The 21,420-nt window shown below is 58.5% G+C and overlaps 2 protein-coding genes across 3 annotated transcripts; both read right to left on the reverse strand.

Annotated features, from left to right (window-relative positions):
• Nucleotides 1-3,811: 3,811 nt before the first annotated feature.
• On the reverse strand, nt 3,812-10,219 carry SLC7A4 (solute carrier family 7 member 4). Of its 2 annotated transcripts, XM_075516391.1 has the most exons (5): nt 10,074-10,219; nt 7,740-8,790; nt 6,957-7,633; nt 6,045-6,153; nt 3,812-5,526 (listed from the first exon to the last, which is right to left on the reverse strand). In XM_075516391.1, the coding sequence occupies exons 2-5, from the start codon at nt 8,719-8,721 to the stop codon at nt 5,333-5,335; spliced, it is 1,962 nt and encodes a 653-aa protein (XP_075372506.1). In that variant the 5' UTR covers nt 8,722-8,790; nt 10,074-10,219; the 3' UTR covers nt 3,812-5,332. The 2 variants fall into 2 exon arrangements, with proteins under 2 accessions (XP_075372506.1, XP_075372505.1); XM_075516390.1 differs by lacking the exon at nt 10,074-10,219 and having other exon boundaries at nt 7,740-9,465.
• Nucleotides 10,220-13,888: 3,669 nt separating this feature from the next.
• On the reverse strand, nt 13,889-21,248 carry DGCR6 (DiGeorge syndrome critical region gene 6). Its single transcript, XM_075516175.1, has 5 exons — nt 21,095-21,248; nt 20,846-21,006; nt 20,305-20,405; nt 16,680-16,820; nt 13,889-14,832 (listed from the first exon to the last, which is right to left on the reverse strand). Exons 1-5 carry the CDS (start codon nt 21,220-21,222, stop codon nt 14,749-14,751), a joined length of 615 nt encoding a protein of 204 aa, XP_075372290.1. The 5' UTR covers nt 21,223-21,248; the 3' UTR covers nt 13,889-14,748.
• Nucleotides 21,249-21,420: the final 172 nt, after the last annotated feature.

Genomic DNA, 21,420 nt, shown 5'->3' on the forward strand with positions numbered 1-21,420 from the left:
GGGACTTCTCCAGCTGCCTGATTACTTCTGGAAAATGAGCATTAATGTTCCAGGGAAGGTCGCTGCCAAATTCCACGTGAAACTCTTCTGGTGTACGTGACGTAGGTGACCACAAAAGGTTTACCTATGGTAGCTACTAATAAGCGTTATTTGGAGGCAGGGCTGGGGCAGAGGAGCCTACAACATGACTGCTAGCTTTCCACCCATGCAGAAGAGAAGTTTTTCGTGAACGCTTTCATCTCCTTTACAATATTGAGTGTGCTGCCATGCACAAAGGTGCCTTGGCTCTTGTCCCAGCAAGGACCGGGGCCCACAGTGTTCGGTGATGCCCTACAGTGCTCCAGTCTAGCGAGGGAAGCCCGGGCAGGTGGGATCATGAGAACCTAGCTATCCTTGCTCCAGAGGAGGAGCAGCTCACTGCAGCCCATTCCCGGCAGCATCTGACGGACATTTCATAACCTCTCAGGCAAAGCTGTCATCGCCGTGAGGAAGTGTTTCTAGTCTCTTGCCTGAATCTCCCTCATGACAGTTTAAGTCCGTTGCTTCTTGCCTTATCTCCTGTGCACGTGGTGAAGATTTATTATCCTCGCTTTTGTGGCTATGTGGTTGGAGACCGGCCCATCTGCTGTCGGAAGGAAGCCTCTGCTGCTGAGATGGGACCGCATTGTTCATGCATGCGCTTATACAACTCGTCAGAAAATGTCTGCACCGTGTGGCGAGACAGGGAAGAGCTGTGGCCCAAAGCAGCCTGGTTGCGGGGGCTGCTGAGGCACGCGCACAGGCACTCCTGTGATGCTTTGGGTACCCCTGTGCTCAGCGCACCGGCTGCTGGCCTGGCCGCCGGCGCTCCCTGAAGGGACGAGGGGACAACAGGACCCAGGGTTTGTGCCATCTTTTAATGCCCTGCCATTCTCCGGCCGGCGGAAGGAGCAGATACGCTGCTGCTGGTGTCTCGGGGATGAAGCGCGGTGCTTACCTCATCCTCTGGCTGTGTCTGCAGGAGGAGGAGGGGAGGATGGCAGGGGATAATGAGAGGATTACTTACAGCCAGCCTTAAATGAGCCCTGCAGCTCCTCCGTGCTGCTTTCAGAGCTGGGGTGGGGGGCAGGAGGGATAATTTAGAAACACAAGGCTGGGAAGAGACTTAATTAGGACATTGAGCTGCTCTGCCCTGGGTGCCAGCCCACTGCCCTCTTCCAGTGCTCGGGGCTCCCTTTTTCTCCCTCGAGCATGGACAGGGCTCAAGTATGCAACTGGGTCAGTGCCTGCTTATTTCAGCATAGCATCTGTGATTAAACCGTCTCTGAAACGGTGCTGGGACGCACCTGCGACTCCCACCGCCCCGCGCTTCACCGTGCAAGAGCCTGGCGATCCCTTCGGGAGCTCCCACAGCTTGTGTCGCTGGGGCTGCGTGGGCCAAAGCAGCGAGCCTGTTTCCTGCAGCCTCCGAGACCATCATCAGCTCAGTCCCGTCTGTACACCCCCTCCCCAAGCAGCATTTCAGGGCTGTGGGAGGAGGGACACAGGCTGATTCCGCGTCTCTACCATTTAAACGATGGTGGGTAGCGTCCCTAGCATCGATTTTCTTCCTAGTACAAATCCCATGTTATTCCCCCTCGGAATTTGCGTTTCTCCTTGTCCCCTTGCACCGCTTTGTGGGAACTCTCCTCCCAGGGCACGGCAAACCAGCGCTGCTCTGGTAGCTCCTCTACCGGTCCTCCCAGTCCAGCAGCATCGCTGCTGAGCCCTGGCCGCCCTGGCCGCTGCCTGCCCACTCCCACGCTGTAAATGGGGGATTATCATCCAAGGATCGTGCTAACCCTCTTACCCAGCCCGGGAGCACGTGTGCTGGAGCTGCTCATGCCCCGTGGCCCCTAAAGCCCTTCCAGGTTCCCAGAGCCCCGGCACCGGCCATTACACCGCTGACCTACATACTTCACTGATGCATTTTAATTAGATTGATTTCCATGCAGCCCAGCTAGGCCGATTAGACCATTTCCACGAGTCCCAGAAAAATATGATTTTTTTTTTAAACAAATGTGGAGAAAGATACTCCTATGGCAAATCAGTGTAATATCAGCCACAGTAAAACAGCAAGCTGCTGTCTCTCCGTGCTCTGTGAAACGGGGTTTTGTGAGCTGCACATGGGGGTGGCTTGGTTTTAAATCTGGCTGGATCACGCGGATGGGGTACAGATGGGGGAACTGGTGGTTTTTTCTCCTACACTTACAGGCTGCCATCTTAAAGCACTGCTGACGGTGTTTGGTTTGGGTATTTTCTTTTCCTGCCAATACAGTTTTCGGGAACAAATCATTGTAGGAGGGCTCCCTTGGTGGCAATGGCTGCTGACAACCCCCCCTTTTTTGTGTGTGCCTTAACGGGTAACCAATTTAAAATCAATTAATACACGTTCTGCGCCTGTGCAGGGCATGTTACTGCAATAGGATGGTGTATGGCACAGATGAACCGAACAATTTTGTAATCCTATTTAAAAAAACCCACACAAGTGTGCTTGCCTCCCAGGCTCCCGTTAATTATGTTTCAATCCTTTAATTCCCTGCCAGCCGCATCCCCATCACTCCCTGCCTCTCCCCGGCTGGTGCTGGGGGGTACCCCATATCCACGCTTGCTTTTCATGGCACAGCCTAGCAGTAATTTCTCTGCATTTTTACAAATGAACGTTTTAAAATAGATTAAATATCGATGGTTACGAGGCTCATCTGACAACTCTTAGGTCTTTGCCAGTCTAAAAGGCCGACCGAGAGCCCACGCTGGGTGAGCCCGGCCCTGGCGACAGCCGGAAGTATTTTGCGATGCCACTTCTATCGACTTTCCTCCAAGAGAACAGAAAAGTGTCGTGAACCTCAGCCTGTCCTGCTCTGTTAGGACTTTTACTGCTCTTCCCCAACCCTGCGTTGGGCTCCCTTGCTCCTGATATATCACTACGGTTCTTTCTACTTGCCTTTATCCTGCTGACAATGGATTTATAGCACAGATTAAAAGCTGGCAATTGATAAGGAGAGTTAAGTCTATCTGCCTCCCCAGATACCTGTTGAATACTTAATTTTTTTAATAAAGAATGACTTTGTTATCACGGGAAGGAAACTTCCCTATTGAACGACGACAGCGAGGATGGGGGTATCTATGGGTTATCTCAAGTGGCTCGTGCTTTAACTCCCATTATTTGCACTGGGTCACAAGTTCTCCCATCCGTTCAGCTCATAACCCTTGGCAGCTTTAGCGAACCTGTCCCGGCACTGCTCAGCACCAGCCTCGCTGTTGACAAAGGGGTTCAGGCCCATCTGGGTGAATATAGTTATATTTACGTATCTGTAAAGCTCAAGTTCCAGGCTGCCTTTGCATGGCTGCCCCAGTCCCTTGGGGGTCCCAGCCTCCACGGGTCTGGCCAGAGCCTGTCCTTGTGAACGAAACGCCCGTGCCAGAGGAGCAAAGCTGCTCTCAGCGGTGCCTGCTGGGCCCAGCCGGGCGTTGTGCAGCTCGTGCATGCCAGCCCTGCTCCGGCAGCACGTGCTGGCGGCTGGGAAGCCAAGCTCCCGGCCCGGTGACTCGCTGTGCCCGACTCCTGCCCCGCCATGCCAGAGGGCAGCCGCAGGCAGGGCCTGTGTGCCGCGGGCACAGCCCACTGCAGGGCTCGGGAGGAACGTGGCTGCAGGGTTGCAGCGGGTGGCGCTTTCCCCAAGCTTTCAGGGGGCTTTCCTGAGCATCGGCTGGGTGAGCAGCTTCCCCGTGTGGATTCCTTGGGGGGGACACACAGCACAAACAACCAGAGCCATCACAGAACCAGTATTTATGAGGGTGACCGAGTCAGCCTGTTGCTCACAAGCCACTACACAGAGGTGCCAAGCAGGGCCACAGCAGGGCAGGGACGCGCCGCTCCATCGGCAGTAGCGGCAGCACAAGGGTGAGGCAGGATGTGGAGCAGCGCTGGCAGGCAGAGGGGTTCACCAGGGAGCCGGCGCATCGTACAGAGACCCCCCTCATGGCTCCTCTAGGCCCCCCCGGGGACTGGCCAGCGAGAAACAACGGGACCGGCTTGCCCGCGGTCCCCAGCTCCTCGCAGGATGCAGATGACGTTGCATGTCCAGCGTGGCTGCAGGGAGCAGGGTGGCCACACTGCAAGGCCTGGCAGTTCGGCAACCTCGTGCTGAACTGATTGTTTCCTCCATGTATTTCTTCCAAGACACGCTAAAAGCCCCTTCCCTTCCACTTTAGGCTGCCCATGGGCAAACCAGCCAGGGGTGGCCACAGCAGTGCTGCTGGGGACCACCCCCATGACACCACGGCAGCAGGGGTGAGCCCCAGAGCACGGGGATGCTCACCGGGGAGGGGGCGATACTGAAATGCACCCACTGAGCCCGTCCCAAGCCACACAGAGCCTGGGAAGGGCATCACGGGGGGCTGAGCCCCCATGCCGGGGCAGGTGGCAGCGCAGGCTGTGCTGCTGGGGCGCAGGGGAAGGGGGGAGCCGGCTCCAGGCAGCCCAGCCCAGGGACGCTGCTGGGGACCTCCGGGGACACGGTAACAAATCTGGGGTCCTGAGCGCCTACACCCAGCTCAGGGCTGGGGCAAGAGCCTGGCCCTGGCACGACCTTACAGCCGGGCTTCCAGCCAGGCACAGCTCCCAGCCCACCCCGAAACAGCCGATGCCAGCGGCTGGGAAGATGCGTTCGGGCTTCTGCCGTGCCAGCCTGCACTGGCTTTCCCGGAGTCCCGGCCCAGCCACTCACTCTGGCCATGTCCCTTCTCCATCTCATGTCCCCAGCTGCTCCTCGGCCCCCTCAACCCCAGCCTTTTAGGAGAGCGGCCCTGGGGATGGGGAGAGCAGGGATGCCAGCGGGGAAGCGCGTTTGGCCCCTGCCTCCTTCTGCAAGAGCCCACGCTGCAGCCAGGATGAGACCCAGGACGGGCAGCACCGGGCTGCGGGCCCTGGTCCCCGGGGACCCTCTGCACCCCTGGCTGCGCGGACCGGCCAGCGGAAAGGAGATTTGCTGCACGGTGCCTGGGTGCGCTCGGGGAAAGGTGGCAAGGATGTGGCTCCTCGTGAGCAGGGCAGGCACTGGGCCGAGGGGGCTGAGACCCAGTCCTGAGTGCTGGGGATGGGGAGGGAGGGAGCCAGCCCCTCCCCACGCTCTGCGGGGAGTGGGTGGGGAAGGGCGAGCATCCTTGTCATCCCTGGAGGGAGCCACATGCCCAGGGCAGCCCCGGTGGCTCTGTTGTCAAAGGGACCAGGAGGAGGAAGGGGGGTCTCTGGCCTCGCCGCGGGGAGTGGGTCAGATGCTCCCACAGCCAGGTGTCCCCGTCCCCCGGGGTGTCATCTCTTGCAGTCGTCGGTGTCGGTGTCCGGCAGCCCGGCGGCCGGCTGGGAGCTGGGCTGGACCGCCTGCACCCTCTCGTCCAGGCTGCCGCTGGGGAACACCACGTAGCGGGCGCTGACGCGCTGCGGCCGGGGCTCCCGCAGGTTCTCCTTGCTGTGCCAGATGCCGTAACCGAAGTACACGAGCAGGCCTGCAGCGGGGGACGGGGAGAGCAGAGGCTCGAGCGGAGGCCGGCAGCTGGCACGGACGGAGACGGCATCCCGGCGGAGCAGCACAAGCCGCAGCACCGGGGGGGCTTAAACGAGCTGCTTGCAGGTGGAAAAGGATCTTGCAGTGTTAAGCAAGGGGGCACCCCCAGTCCCCAGGGCGGGGAAGCCCCTTGCTGGGAAGGACTTCCCAAGCCCCAGGGAGCTGCCTTGGGAGCAGGGGGTGGTTCTGGTCCAGAGCTTGAAGGAGGATCCAAACCTTAACAGGAACAAGCCGTAACACTCTGGGAACCAAAGAGGGTCAGGGAGATGCTGGGAGACCTTGGCTTGCATCTCCGAAGGGGAACCGGGGGCAGAAAGGGGCACAATGCGCTTTATGAACCCATCACCAGGGGAGAAGAGCAGCCGAAGCCGCCGGCCAGTGCCAGGACAAGCCTTGCTCCCCTTTCCCCCGAAGCAGCCACCGCCCTGCCGGGGCTCACGCCGCCGCGGGAGCACTCACCTAAGAGCAGCCAGACGGCAAAGCGGAGCCACGTCATGTAGCTGAGCTTCAGCATCAGATAGATATTGAGGACGATACTCAGCGCTGGGGAGAGGGGTACCAGGGGGATCTGTGGGAGAAACAGAGCAGGGTGGTGGTGAGACCATCCTTAAAACCACAGAGACAAAAGCCAGCACTGGTAAACGTGGGGGACAAAGTGACTTTCACCCCGGGCTTTCTGAAAATGACTTTTTCTTTTTCTGGGAAAAAGGCAGTCACAAAAGGAACAACGGCCAGTTAGGGAGCCAGGCTGCACGCTGGGCTGGCGGGGTGGCCACGGGCTCTGGAAACAGCCCAGAGGCACCGTCACAAGGACCAAACAAGCCCTCAGTGCAATCTGGAGCCAACGTGGTCCTCGCTGGAGAAGCCGGGGCAGGGGCATGGCAGGGAGGTGGTGGAACCACTGGTGTGACCGTCCACGCAGCTGCACCACACCAGGGCCCAGAAGGGCTGGAAACCAGAGACGGGGAAGCACGAGAGGCACTAAAGTGATTTGGAGGCCGAAGAGCAGAGCTCCACCGCATAGCTCGAGGGCAGACCAAAGGCAGAAGGAGCTGGGATGGGCAGGAGGGGAGCAGGGGGCTGTGGGGATATGGAGGAGGGAGCCCAGGGCGGGCAGGAGCGATCCTGTGGGATGGACACGGGGCTGCTGGGGATGTCCCCTCCCAGGGACTGGTGACCATGCAGAGTGACACCGCAGGCACCAACACCTCCCCACGCCCAGTGCTTGCTGGCACCCTCTTTCTCCTCCTTCAGCAGATGTGGTGCTTTCACCAGACCAGGCTGACCAGGGCCTCCCGTGGGTCCATCACAGCTGCTCCCGCCCCACCAACCCCGGCAGAGGCACTAATCCTGCCTGGGCCCCGGGCATACCTGGAAGGTCTGTGTGCCATGCTGCTGCTCGTGAGCCCAGATGAGGAGGAGGCTGAGCAGGAAGCCCAGGCTGAAGAGGACCAGCAGCAGGGAGTAGCTCCAGGTGGGCAGGTGGAGGTGGGTGTTGCCGAACACCAAGATGGAGCAGAGGCAGATGGCGGACACCATCAGGGTCACCACAGCCACCGTGACCACCTCACCCGGGTAGAAGTCACTGAGGAACTCCAGGTAGGGCTCGAAAGCTGCCTTCAGCTGCCCCGGTTCCCGGTGCTCTTTGCTTTTGTCCCTGTCCACCAGCTGGAGCTTGTCAGAGAAGGACTCGTACTCCTTCAGCTCGCTGGCGGACGGACCCTCGTGGGGCTCAGGGCTGGGCCGACTGCCAGCTGCCGGTGCAGGGACATCCACCTTCTGCTGCTGGAAGCGCAGGACAATGATGCTAGCGGCCACGAAGGTGTAGGCTAGCAGCGTGCCAATGGACAGGAACTGCACCAGGGCCTCCAGGTCGAAGACGAGGGCCAACAGGGCCATGAGTAGCCCAAAGACCACGATGCCGACAACGGGCACCTGAGTGCGGGGATGCACTCGGGAGAAGACCTGGAAGAAGAGCCCGTCCTCAGCCATGGCGTAGACAATGCGCGGCAGGGAGAAGAGGTTGCTCAGCAGGACCGTGTTCATTGCTGAGGGATGAGCAAAAGAAGGACCACGTCAGACCCAAACCGCCCCGGTTCCCAGCCCCCATCACAAGCAGGGTGGGCAGCTCCCACCGCCGTTGCGTATACTCACCACAGATGGAGCCAGCAGCTACCAGGAACCCTGCCCAGGCGTAGCCCCTCCTGTAAAACGCATCTGCCAGGGCAGAGTCGGGGTCCAGCGTGTGCCAGGGCACCATTAGCGTCAGCACCACTGACACCAGGATGTAGGCCCCGGTGGCCAGCCCCAGGGAGAAAGCGATGGCCCTGGGGACAGCCCTCTGCGGGTTCCTGGCCTCTTCACTGGAGGCCGCAATGACGTCAAAGCCCACGAAGGCGTAGAAGCAGGTGGCTGTGCCAGCCATGATGCCCGACAGCCCGTATGGGGCGAAGCCACCCACCTGGGCACTCCAGTTCTTGGGCTGCGCGAGGATGAAGCCCATGACGAGAATGAAGAGGATGACACCCATGCTGATAGCCGAGAAGACGTGGTTGAGCCAGGAGGACACTTTGGCCCCGAAGGAGATGAAGGTGGTGGCTACCAGCAGGATGGCGGCCGCCAGAAAGTCGGGGTAGTGGGCCAGGAATGGCACCTGCCAGGCACCCACGTGGGTCTCGGTGAAGTTCTTTATCTTGTGGTTGAAGATGGAGTCCAGGTAGCCGCTCCAGGCCCTGGCCACCGCGGCTCCTCCTATCATGTACTCCAGCAGCACGTTCCAGCCGATGAGGAAGGCCCAGATCTCGCCCACGGACACGTAGGTGAACATGTAGGCAGAGCCCGTCTTGGGTACCCGGGCTCCAAACTCGGCATAGCAGAGAGCAGCCAGGAGAGACGCAAAGCCGGCAATGATGAAGGAGACGATGACGGCGGGGCCGGCGATCTCCTTGGCCACAGTGCCCGTGAGGACGTACAACCCGGAGCCCACCATGCCTCCGATGCCCAGCAGTGTCAAGTCGATAGTGGAAAGGCATCTGTTGAAGGACGTCTCCATCATGTCATCCTCCAAGGTCTTCACCCGGTTGAGTTTCTGGCAGAAGCGGGTCAGGTCGGCGGAGCGAGGCAGCCATCTCGCCATCCCGGAGGCAGCAGGCCCTGCCCTCCGGCAGGGCGAAGGGTCCACAGCGGCAAGACCCTGCCTGGAGACCTGGCAGGGGGAGCAGGAAGGTGTGAGCATCCCCTCCTGCAGGGAGGTATCGGGTGGTGGGGACAGGGTGGAAAAGCCACTGTGGCACATTCAAGGTGTCCCTCGCTCCTCAGCCAGCGTGGGGCTCAGCACTGGAGCATGTCCTCCTGCAGGGTGGTGACACAGGACAGCCAGGCACCCTGCACAGGGACCTGTGCTTGTGCACCAGGGGGGCGGGAAACCACGGCACCCCCAGGGCAGCGTCCCCCAGGCTTTTCTTTTTAAACCGGAGCTGCATTAGCTGCTCTGGCCCTGCTGAAGGTTTCTTTGCTGCTTCCCCTCCACCTTATTCAACATCTACCTGACCTTCTCCCTGGTGTGCCGGAAGCCCACCGAGGGGGCATGCAGCATCTCCCCGCTCCCAGCATCTGGCTGCTTCCCCAGGGAAAGCCCGGGCGTGGTGCAGAGGCGTGCAGCAGGAAGTCCAGAGCAGCTCCAGCGAGGACGTGGGCGTCCCCGGCCAGATCAGGAAACACATCCAGCGCCCGGGGACCAGCCCCGGCTGGCAGCTGCTGCCGGGAGAGCGGGAGGACGCAGCCCTGGGGACCTTCAGGTGCTGCTTCACGGCTGCTCCGTGGGGCGGTCTGTGATTTCGGGGATGCTCTCCCCTTCCAGCCGCCCTCCTCCCTGTGCCAGGATACGCGTCTCCCTGCATCCCCAAACCCCGGGACCTGCTCAGAGGGCTCGTGCTGCTCAGTGCAGCCCTGCTCCCCGGGTCCATCTGTCTCGGAGGCCAAAAGGTCCTGGAAAGGCCACCGCAAGCTGACGGCATGACGCTGGCCCGTGGGGACAGCAGGCCTGCTGGCACCAACCGTGGCGGCTGAGACCCCCTCAGCCCCGCTCGCCGCCTGCACGCGAGTCCCCGCCGACGGAGGGGCTGGCAGTATTGGGGTGCCCGACCCCAACGCACCCGACAGCCGTAGCCAGGCAGGATGCGGAGCTTGACGCTCGCTGGGCAAGCGAGCATCCCTCCCAGGCGGGGGGGGGTGGGGGGGTGGTCGCGGATGGGGACCCCCGGGCCGGGGGGCGGGTGTGGGGGGGTTCAGCCTCCGGATTCATCCCCGGGCGGGGAGAGGGGAAAGGGGAAAGTTTCGCCCCTGCTCAGCCCCACCGCGATGCCGGTCCTCGGGCAGAGCCCCGGCCCTGGCCCCGCTCCCCCGAGCCGCCGCGCCGCGGGGCGCACCCCGCACCCCGCGCACGGCCCCGGCCCCGGCCCCGGCCCCGGCCCCGCGGGTCCCGCTCACCTGCGCGGGCGCGGCCGGGGGCACCGCGCGGCTCCGCCAGCGGCCCCGGCCCCACCTGCTCCGCGCCGCCGCCGCCTCCCGCCCCGGCTCCGCCTCCCCGGCCCGGCGGAAGGGCGGGGGCCCGGCGCGGCGGCTGCGGGGAACCCCCCGGGGCCGCCCGGGAGCGCGGCGGGGCGCGGGGAGCAGCGGCCGGGCTGCTCCGAGGCCCGGGGCGGGGATGCTGCGCGGGTCAGCGCGGCGGCGGCAGCCCCGGCCCCAGGGGCGTCTCCACCGGAGCTGGGAGCAGAGGTTGGGGTGACGGGGGAGCACCCCCGAGCCCCCCCGGGGAGGCCGACAAGTTTTTGGCAACGCACCGAGGGCATCGCGGTGGCTCCCCGCGACCTCGTCGCTGCAGGCGGGACACCGGCCCCGTGGGGCGCGTGCGGGGCGTGGGCGCTGCAGCCTGAGCCACCCGCAAAGGGAACAGCGGAGGATGCCGTAGTCATCCCGCACCTCGGCCGCCGGACACAGTTCTGGATAGAGCGAGGGGCTGAGACCCTGCTCCTCGCCTCCTTGGCTATTCCAAGGAGGAAGCTGCCTCTACGCCCTGTGCTCTGGAGCTGCTGCCTGGAGGACAGGGACCTCCTCCGTGCTCAGGTATTTGTCGTGAAGAAGCAGAGGTGTAGGGGAAAGGGGCTGGAAGGGCAGCAGTGCAAGGTGAGCTCTTGAACAGGCCCATGCAGCTCACGGTCCTGCCGCCCAGGAGCGAAGAAAGTCAGCGCCTGGGCAAGAGCACAAAACCTGAGCGACAGCGCATAGTGCTTCCACCTGGCTCCGAGTATCCACCTCTCTCCCTCGCTAAGTCGAAAGGCATTTCTTTTCCAGGAGTGCCTCACCTCCTCTTGAACCAACATAAACCCTCTGCTTCCCCAGCCCCCGTGGCAAGGAGTTTCCCACGCAGTCCCGTGTTCCACCTAAACCTGCCTTTTACAGGCTTCATGTAACACCCCAGCTCTTGTATTTGAAGGGAGTGAAGTCCCTCTCCACGTCACCTGTAGTTTTATCTCTACCCTGTCCCCTCCTGAGCACCTCATTTTCAGATAGAGGAGTCCAGCTTGGCTGGAAGGAGGTCCAGACCTCTGGTGGCCCCAGGGCCTTTTGCAGAGCCTGTTCCACCTCTACTGCACCCTTCTCGGGATGAAGGGAGCTGTGTTCAGGCGCTGGTGTGCCAGTGACTTCACAGCAGCAAAATGTTTTTCATTTTCTTCCCTGCTCCCTTCCTAATGTCTCATTTGATTTTCTGATGGCTACTGATGTTTCCATGGACCCATCAGTCATCACCCCAGATGTCACTCCTGAGGGGTAATGGTCAGCTCAGAGCCCACCGTGCAACACTAAGGGCTCCCACCGGCATAAATTCACCTTTATCCACGCTGAATCATCCTCCTTATGTGGAGGGGACCTCGCTGTCCTCCTCATCAGCCCAAAGAATAGAAAAAGGAAGCAGGAAACAGGACTTGTTCCCTTCTAGCACCCATCATTCACCTTCCTCCAGCTCATGGGTGAACTCGGGGCTGGCACAGAGCCGTAGCTCTCCCATCGGTCACCTCGCACCGGAACAGGGAACTTGATCCTCTCGTGCATCCCCTCTCCACGTTGCTTCTAGCACATAAGGAGACTTGGGCAGGAACTTAAGGTCCAGCTCTGTGGGTGGCTGAAGCCACCTGAGCTGCCACCAAAGGGGTCCCCAACCACATGTTTCTGGGGCACCGGTCGAGAGCTCGGGGGCTGCACAGGCGGCTGAACCAAGGGGCTGAGACAGGCGAAATGCAGTAATGCTTTGCAGCACTTCCAGCTCCTGGGGATCACTCTCACCAGGTCTGACCCCAGCCCAGCCGTCACCGGCAATAAACAACCGCAGTGGCACGGGTACAGCCCCTAGGAAGGCGTCACCCTCTAGTGACACAAAGGCACGCGCTTGGAAAAATATCCGTGTATCCTCAGCGTCGTACCGCCCAGCAGTGCTTTGGGGGAGGGAGGGGGACTGAGCAAGTTTTCCTCCGCTGAAATCGTGCTGACCGAATAATCCCTCCTCAGGAGCTATCCCAGGCGCTTTATTCCCTTACGATAACCTCTTCCACCAGTTAACCACATCTGACCGCCCTGCTGCTCGCCACCTCGCACGGAAAGCCTTTCTGAAACACAACCTGACTGCAGGCATGGAAAATTTCAGCTTGGATCGGCTGCCTGGCAGAGCCGTCCGCAACCAGATGGTGGGAGCGGGAAGCCCGAGAGCTGCCGTTGTCATGGCAGTGCCGGAGCAGCCTGCCGCGATCGCGGGCACCAGCTCTCCTGGCTCGTGGGGAGCTCTGAACCAAGGTGGGCTCCACGCTTCGTGGCCCAGGGCAGCAAAGCGGGGCCGAGCCCACGGGCGGCAATCCCGACCTGCTGCGTTAGCTGCCCCGCGCTTCTCCAGCCGCACCCTTGGCTCTGCCGCTGCTCCAGCAATGCAAGAGTGCCCGTGTCAAAGAAGGGGGGGTCCTTCTGGGAGGCAGCGCTACTCCCCAGCACCCAGGCAGTCAGTCTCCTTTCCTGCAACAGGACCCATCGTTCATCCCTGCCTTCCTCATCCTCGCCTCGGGGAGCAACTTCCTTGCTAACAGCTCTGGCCGCACACAGAGGACCACAGATGCCTGCTTCACCTGGTCAGGACCAGAGACTACTCTGCCTGTATGTGTCCTCACAGGCAGGATGAAGGTGTCTCCCGAGGAGGACATCGCTCACTCTGCTCCTTGCCATTTCAGCGGTCTGGGCTCCCGGCTGAGGGTCAAGTGGCAATGCAGTTCAAGGTGGTTCGTGGGGATCCTGCAATGTGCAGGTCCCACATCAGCCCGCTTTCCACCTGGGGATGTTCGTCCAGGAGGCGGAGACCCCACAAGAGCAGTACCTCTTGTCTCCAGCTGCTGAACCACAGCAGCACGTTCCCGTGGGGAGGAAACACCCACCCGCGATGCAAATGGGAGGGGGTCTCAGCCCTGAATTTCCAAAGGCCTCGTTGGCCCTTGTAGCTGCTGATGTTCAGTGTGTTTGTCTACAGTAGTGGGCAACGCCTCCACCACCACCTCTCCCTACCAAAAGGCCACCCACGAGCTCTTCTAACACCTTTGCAGGTTTCCTTACTTCAGCTGGTTCTCCAACTCGCTCTAGCTTCAGCGATCTGCTTTCACGTGAACGTAAGGCCTCACAGTGCCTTGGGCAAGGGGCACCGACCCGCTTCCCAGCCTCAGGAATTAGCAGCATACTGAATCTTCTCACACCGCCTTCCGCTGTGAAAAGACATTGCTGCAGCAATAGCAGAGGATGCAGGCAAGAGCAAACAGTAATGCGAAGGAGATGTCTCCCAAACACAAGCCTTGCTCTGGGAATGCCAGAAAACCCTTCAACAGTGACCCAGGTGTAATCAAAGCCCTTCAACACACCATGGCCCAAGTCTTTGAGCCACCCCCAACAGCTTCTCCGACTTGAACTTCATCCGTGAAGAACAGAACTGCTTACAGACTCCCTCGCACCATCCTGCTTCCCACGGGCAACCCACACTGCACGGCACCAACACATTTCTTACGTGCTTGAAGCGTTCTTTTACCAAGTTTTCAGTAAGTGCCCCGGCTCCTTCTGTGCACCGAGTCCTGGCGATGTGACTCAGGCTCTCAGGGCCATCAGCTCAGCCCTGAAAGGTCTCAGAAACACTCAAGGTTCCCCCCAGCTTTAGTCTAGCACACCCCAAGCCCCACGCTCATCAAGCAGGGATGGGACAAACATAATCGCAACCATTGACATTTAGAAAGCTGTAGCCCCAGAAGGCAGGACAGAATATTTTATTTCTCTCCATTTCAAAACTGGTTTAAAGTTACAAAGCAAAAGCTCTCAAGCCTTCTCTGCTATCCAAGTCGGGTGGGAACACTGCGAACGTCACAGTCCAGTAACGCTGGCCAGAGGCCTGAAATCCCCCTTTAATAAAGCCAATGCCGGTATCTGCCTAGAGGTCTCGTCTGGGAAGGGTCTGCCTGTTTAAGAGGCTGTTTCTGCCTCAACGCACACAGAAGCATCTTCTTGTAGATAAACCTTGGACTTTTCTTCCCCAGCTGCCTACCATCTGCCACGGCGAGGCAGCACCGGATGGCGAGTCCGCTTTGCTTCCCTGTCCGATATGGCAACTACTCACCTCTCCCACTCCCTACCAGAGACACTTGCTCCTCCTCCTTGAATCGGAAGAGGAGATTGCAAATTGGCGATCACATTGCTCACCCGTTCAGCTTGATCCACCTAAACACAGGGGTCACCCGTACGCTGCTGGGCTGCGTTTGCTGCCTCGGCAGTCTCCCTGGGCTTAGTGAACGGCCTGACCGACGCTGCAGGCTGTACGTGGCAGATCGACACCCTCTGTCGTCTCTCGTCTTAGCGAGACGTGCAGCACGCATCTTGCTCTGAGGACCGGAGAGGCAGCCTGATGCTCCCCGACCACTGCCCTGCTCCGGGGGTCTGCTTGCCCCAGCTCTAAGGTTATCTAAGGGCCTCAGCTATTTCTTCTACAGCCAGTAGCCTCTTCCTGACACAAAAAAAGCAAATGCATCAACAGTCTATTCTTTAGAAGGAAGTCAGAAGAAAACTCTGGAAAGTAAACAGCAGATTTGCTCATTCAGGAAAAAGCCTTCTCGGACTCGGATTCCTTCTGTTGCAACTTCCGAATCAGCTCCAGTAAATTCATCTGTAAAGTCAGCTCCTGCAAAGGAAGAGAGGTGTTTTTGCAAGAATAAGATGATCCCGTTCCCGGCTGCAGGACGCAGAAAGGACCGGTTTGTACCACCCACTCAAGAGCTACTAATCTTCAGGGAATGAAAAAAACCATGCAAATACAGAACAAAGCCTTCATCTTGTTTAAGCATTTCTATAAAATACAGGGCAGTAATATCCTAAGAGATCTGCTGCAAACTGCAGCTGTCTTGGGAATCCCAGGGCTTTACGGTTCATTAAGGATTCTGAAAGGTTCTTTCTTCATGACGGGGATTTAGTGATAAATGCAGTGAGGGCCAGCCAGTTCCGCAGGTCTCCCCTCCCGGAGCAGGCTCCGGAGCAGGGCAGCAGCGTCCCCTTGCACAGGCACGGCCACGCACCCGGAGGAGGCTCTCCGGGTCGGCACAGCTCCCTCCCCTCGTCCTTCAGCAGCCCGGATCCTTTTCCGGCACAGAAGGCCAGGAAGCAGGAGGGATCGCTTTGGGTACTCTCTAAGTGGAATGTAAGCCATGTGCAACACAAATTCCCTCTAGGTATTTCATTCCCCCTCAAAACCTCCCTTTTCCATGACCGTAACCAAGTGGAGATGACCATCTCCTGCAGTCACCAACATCAGCTTATGGCTTCCTCACCATCTGCTTGTTCTTTACTCACACGTAGCTCACAAGCCATTTAGCGCAGAGCCTACACGGTGGAGTAGCTAATTCAGTGAACCCTGTTCTGTGACTCAGGCTTGCAGACATGACGTTATGGAAATAAAAATCTATTTTTGTAAAAATATATCAACTGCATAAGCAGGCATTTTATACAACAGACTGGGAGGAAACGCATCAGCTGACGGGAAACGCAGGGAGAACAGAATCCAGCACTGATTTCTTATACGATGGTGGCACCCACAGGTACAAGCCAAGGTCTGGCTCTGGTTTGCCAGCTATCGTAAAGGCAAACGTAAGCAAAACCCAGCAAATAGGAACCCTGTTAAGACTTATTACTTACAAAAATAACACAAAAGGCAGGGGCAGGAGGGGAGAGAAAGAGCTGCTTTCATTATACAGACGAGGAATAGCAGCACAGGAAAAATAAGAGGCTTGTTCAAGGTTACACAACCAGGAATCGTGTGGGTTTTAGAAAATGCCTGCTTAACTAACTTCGTTGAAGCCGTCTTTTCTCACTAGTAGGTCTTTATCAAAGTGAAATTTAATCAGCTGAAAAAACAGAGTTAAGAACAGCCTGTTTCTGCATTCCCTGCAAACTTCCGTGGCATTACAATGAGACTTTGGAAGTTTTATTTTTTCATTCCTGTGGTGGCGTTAAGACAACAGAGAAAAACCCAGGCGATTGCTCACAAGTTTTAAGAGCAGATGCACTGGGGAAACAGAACAATTTTCTAATCACAGTCTGAGATCATCATCTCCAGCAAGTCACGTGCAAAAATTAACAGGATGCCTAATAAAAAGACTCCTTGAAGGCAATTTGTACAGCTAAGCTAGGTACAAAAGTGATAAACCTACGCAGCCACTTATTTGAGTATTATTCAGGCCCATTCAAGAGTCACAGGACTGCAGGCTGTTGGCACGGCGTTTCTTCCCTCCACACTGGGAAAAATATTGCAGAAAGCTGGGGACGTTGCCCTGTCTAATGGGTTTCTGCTCCTTTGTTACGAACCTGGTGCTAGGTCCACCCAGGGCACATTGCCCGTCAGCTGATGAGGCAAAGGATGGATCATTCTTTCTGACTCAGTGATTCAGAATTCATTAAGAGCAAGATTTTTTTAAAAAACAAAGATATTAACACAAGAGTACCGTCAGATCTCACACTCCCTGCCTAAACACCAACCTGTGGGTTGGTGGTGATGTAGAAGCCAGACACCCCAGCCTTCTCCAGAGTGCTCTGTTGGTCTATCACTTTTTGGTCCAGTTCCAAGACTATCTTCTCATCCATCATTCGCTGTTCCTCTCGAATTCGTTGCTCCACAGCCTGAAAAAGATAACAGTCGACAGAAAGAAAGTGGAATATTTGCCTTCCTCCTATCTTTTTGTCATCTCTAGGTCTTTTACTGAAACCAAAGAGCGACGAGATCCTGCTCTGATGAGTCCCAAGGACAGCAGAGGGCAGCAAGCACAGCCCCAGACCTTACCTCCTCCACTTGCCATGTCTTATAGCAAAGCTACCACTCAAGAAAATGCAGGGAAGTCGCTGGGAGCAGCCTGCTTTCTGTGCGTTTGGAGGCCAGGAAAGACCACGAGCAACAGATTGGTATCTGAACGACTTTTCCTGATGAGCCAACATCTCAGCAGCAGGCTGGGGCCGAGCACTCCATCAGCACGGGCTCAAAAGAAGTCAGCAGTCCAAGAGTCACATACCCCTCACAGGACTGGCGAGGCTGAAGAAAGGCTTGGAGGAGTAACATGGGCCACCGAAGCTCATCAAGGTGCCAGCTCAGATGCCTCCCTGAGCCTCCATGTTCCCTGGACACGAACGCACAGAGCAGGAGCTGTAAATCACACCCTGACCCCATTTATTCACTAAAGGAGCTGAACTCCTCAAAAACCTAACTTTTGAACTGGAAAGCCAGTTTATTTTGTATTGACAACAGCAAGCTGAAGTCTCGCTTGGGACAACAGTGTGCTGGGGCTCTATTTTTGGCAGATTGAGAACATTATCAAACAAGGACTTCACAAAATAGCCCCAACCGGGAGAACGCAGCCCCTTCTGCCTTGCCAACATCTGCCTAAACCTCAGCAGAGAAACCTCTGCATTGCCTCTGAAGAAGAAATGGAACACAGCGACCGTGCGCTACGTCAAAAGCATGTTGGAAATCAGGAGTGGTGGGCACGCTCTGCGAGCTGCAGAAAGGGGCACTGATAGTCAGGAAACCTCAACCTACGAGAAACTCTGCCGGAGAGTGGAGAAGAGAGCAGGACTGCAGGGGACGAGGAGAGCCCAGCCCAGGTACCAAGCCACGTGTGGGCGGAGGCGAGGCAATACAGCCGTACCGGCCTGCACTGAGCAACTCACTTCTTTCACAAGCCACAGGGCAAGTCAGGAAGCATCAAATCCCATCTAAATACAAAGGAAGGCTCCTTCTCTTGCAAGAAATAAACGGCAGAGGTTTCAACACTTTACTTGTGCAACGCTGCCCCTTTGTAACACAGTAAACAGAGGCAGGCGTTCAGCTGGAAATATTCACGGGGGTAAGTTATCCTCATTGCACAGAAAGGGAGAAGTCACAAAGTCTGAGATTTCCTACACCAGTGGCTGGTGGTTTAGGAGACCTGGGCAGATCCATCCGAGAGGGGAGCCGAAAGCCTGTGCGCTGCTACAAGTCCTGGGGCAAATCCAGAATTTGAATGACAGAGGTCTCAGTCCTGAACAGCCTGGAAAAGAGCCAAGGTTTGTCTCCAGCACGGACGTTATCAGTGGCTGTCTGCAAAAGGCCTGACCTAAACGAAGAGCAATTATTACTTATACAGAGCAGCAGCTACCTCCTGCACCCCTTCTTGGATGTATGGCAGTCAGTTAGCATCTTACATTTTCAATTATGTCCACAGGTTTGGGAAAGCTTCGCAGAACTACACGCTATGAAGGAGGACGCAGGACTGTGATCCACCAGAAGATTACCATACATCAGCTGCTGCACAGAAAACACTTGGTGCAGGACCTTATTAGAATAAATGTGAAGAAATTCAAGACAACTTAAGCCTCAATAAAAGGTGAGGTAGAGGGGCTAATTGCCTCCTTCACTGTGGGATGCTAATGAACCTAAGGAAGCTCTGTCCTTATGCGTTCTTCAGTCCAGAGGTTCACACTCTTTAGGGAAGATACGAAGGATTCAAATCCCTCTTTCCCCAAAGACTTTCCTTCCTCCCAGCGGCCTTGGGGGAAGGAGGAGGCACCACACCATCGTCTCTTCCACTTACTGTGCTGGAGCAGTGACTTCCTTCTGTTTGAAAAAAACAGATTTAAGTGCCTACATACTGTTTAGGGTTGGCACCTGATTCTGGGCTACAGAGAAGTGCCAAAATCTTGGAGAAAAATAAGGCATAAACACAAGCTTTTGCTTCAGCCCTGGTGGCTGGCGACCCTGTATGATGGGCAAAGCTTTTTTAAATGCTACGGGTTCCACTAGGAAGCCAGACATCTAAAAACTACATCTTGTGTTACCCCTCCTGGGAGCCCAATCCCAAGCCACCTCACGGGAGCTGGTCTTCAAAACCTTTGACCACAGAGGGCAGCTCTGATTAGACACATACCAATTGCTACTGCAATGATCGATCTGTTCCTGAAATGCTCTACAGCAGAAACATCAGAGCATAAAAAAGGGAAGAAGTAACTCTAATAACACCTGGCAGAATAAGACAGAAGAGAAAGGCATGGGGAAGGAAGTAGGAAGAAGTTGCACGTCATGTAAGACAAGGAGAAATGACGCACGTATGGTCTGCTTAATGAGCAAAGACAACATTGGAAATGCTTTAAAACAGGCAGTGTAGCTTATTACTTGCTGCAAGTGTAAGTCACTTAGAGACAGAAGGAAGAGGGACAGCTATTAGAGGTCCAGCCTGGCTTTAGTCACCTTGATAGGAAACGAGGGATGTGGAAAGGCCAGAACAAAAGAACCGACAGCGAGCGCTGACACAGTGCTTGTCATGGGCAAAGGTCAGGAAGGAGCCGGTATTTAAACAGTTATCCGTTTGCCTTACGTGGAGTAAAGTAACTTCCCCTCCACATTAAACTCCATCAATTAAGATAAACTAAATACGAGCAGTTTCCTTTACCTTATAGAACTGCCCCTACCTTATCACTAATATACAAATAAGTCCTTTGGGACTGAACAGGCCGCTTGTGCTGAAGGGCCCTTCTCCAAATGCCTTGGGATGCTCGAAGAAACTATTTCTACGCTTATGTTTCTCAAGGCAGTTCCTCCTTATCAGTGCTACTAAGTAAAACGGGATTTTTTGAGTATTCTCTGCTTTCTACTTGCTACAGCGTAATGGCAGATTTCACGTACCTTCTGTGTTTTCTATCAGCTTGCCCTCTCTGCGTATACAGGCTGCAGCCTGTCTTAAAGCAAAGACTTGTTACAGCATTGTGGGGAGCATCGCTCTTTTGGAGCGGGCTTCCGAACTTCCACGATTCCCAGATCACGCCTGGACCGCAGCCATCCTAGAGGGCAAGAGCCCGGGCCCCCCGCTCTTGGGGGCACAAGGGGCAAAGCAAGAGGAGGGGACGCCCAAGGCGGGGTGGGGAGCCTAGGGCTGTGCTAGCAAGACCAGACAGGATGGCTGGCGGCTCCCAAGGCCGCGGGAACGGACGGACAGACGACTAGTTAAACCCTCTGCAGACGCCGTGATGCTGCTGCGATGCAGAAGGGGTCCCGCAGCAAAGCGGCCGCGAGCCCCCCGGGGAAGGGAGGCAGCCCCCGCGCCAGGGGAGGGCTGTGCCCGGCCCGGCCGCCCCTTACCTCCATCTCCCGCTGCTGGGCGGCGCGGAGGAGCGGCAGGTTGTGGGGCCTGCAGCACTGCTGGGCCTCCTTGTGCCGGTGGAAGAGCTCCTGCTTCAGCCCTGCCGCGGGGACGGGCTGCGGGTCAGGGCACGCCGCCGCACGGCCCCCCCCGCCACGGGCGGCCCCCGCAGTGTCCCCGCACCGCCTGCCCCGCGCTGCCCCCCCCCCCCCCCCCCGTCAACCCCCGCCTCCCGGATGCCCCGGCCCTGCCTCCCCTCCGCAGCGTCCCCGCCGCCTCCCTGCAGGGTCCCCACCGCCTGCCGCCCCCCGCCCTGCCCCCAGCGCCCCGGGACCGCCACCCACTGCCCCCCCCTGTCCCGGGCCTGCCCCACTCCGTGCCCCCCCCCCCCCCGCACGCCCCGGGCCTGCCCTCACCCGGTGCCCCCCCCCCCCCGCCTCCCTGCAGCGTCCCCGCCTCCTGCTCCCCCCGCCCCGGTGCTCCCCCAGTGCCCGCCCCGCCTCCCCGCCGTGCCCCGGGCCGGCCCCCCGGCTGGCGGACCGCGGTGCTCGCTGTGCAGCTGCAGGCGCTGGCTGTAGAGGTTCTTCTCGGTGAGGTGCTGGATCTCCAGCAGGCCCTGCACGATCTCGAAGACGGTCCCGTCCAGCAGCGCCAGCGCCAGGTCGCTCAGCGTCGTGTAGGAGAGGCGCTGCTGGCAGGAGCTGCCGGCACCGGCCCGGGTCAGCGCCGGCCCCGGGTCAGCGCCGGCCCCGCCGCCGCCGCGGCCTCCCCCCGCCACCCTCCGCTCACCTGGGCAGCGCCTTCACCAGCGCCTGCAGCTCCGACAGCAGCCGGTAGTGCCGCTCCTGCTGCCGGGACAGCTGCTGCTCCGCCGCCGCCGCCTCGTACCCCCCCGCCCCGCCGCCGAACCGCTCCATCTCGCCGCCCTGCGCGGCCCCGCCACCCCCCGCCGCGCCGTGCGCATGCGCGTGCGCGCCCCCGCCCCGCCGAACGTCGCGATCGCCCCGCCCAGCCTCCCCTCGCCCCGCCCAGCCTCCCCTCGCCCCGCCCAGCCTCCCCTCGCCCCGCCCAGCCTCCCCTCGCCCCGCCCAGCCTCCCCTCGCCCCGCCCCCTCC

Source organism: Mycteria americana, chromosome 13 (assembly GCF_035582795.1).
Source record: "Mycteria americana isolate JAX WOST 10 ecotype Jacksonville Zoo and Gardens chromosome 13, USCA_MyAme_1.0, whole genome shotgun sequence".
Taxonomy (NCBI): domain Eukaryota; kingdom Metazoa; phylum Chordata; class Aves; order Ciconiiformes; family Ciconiidae; genus Mycteria; species Mycteria americana.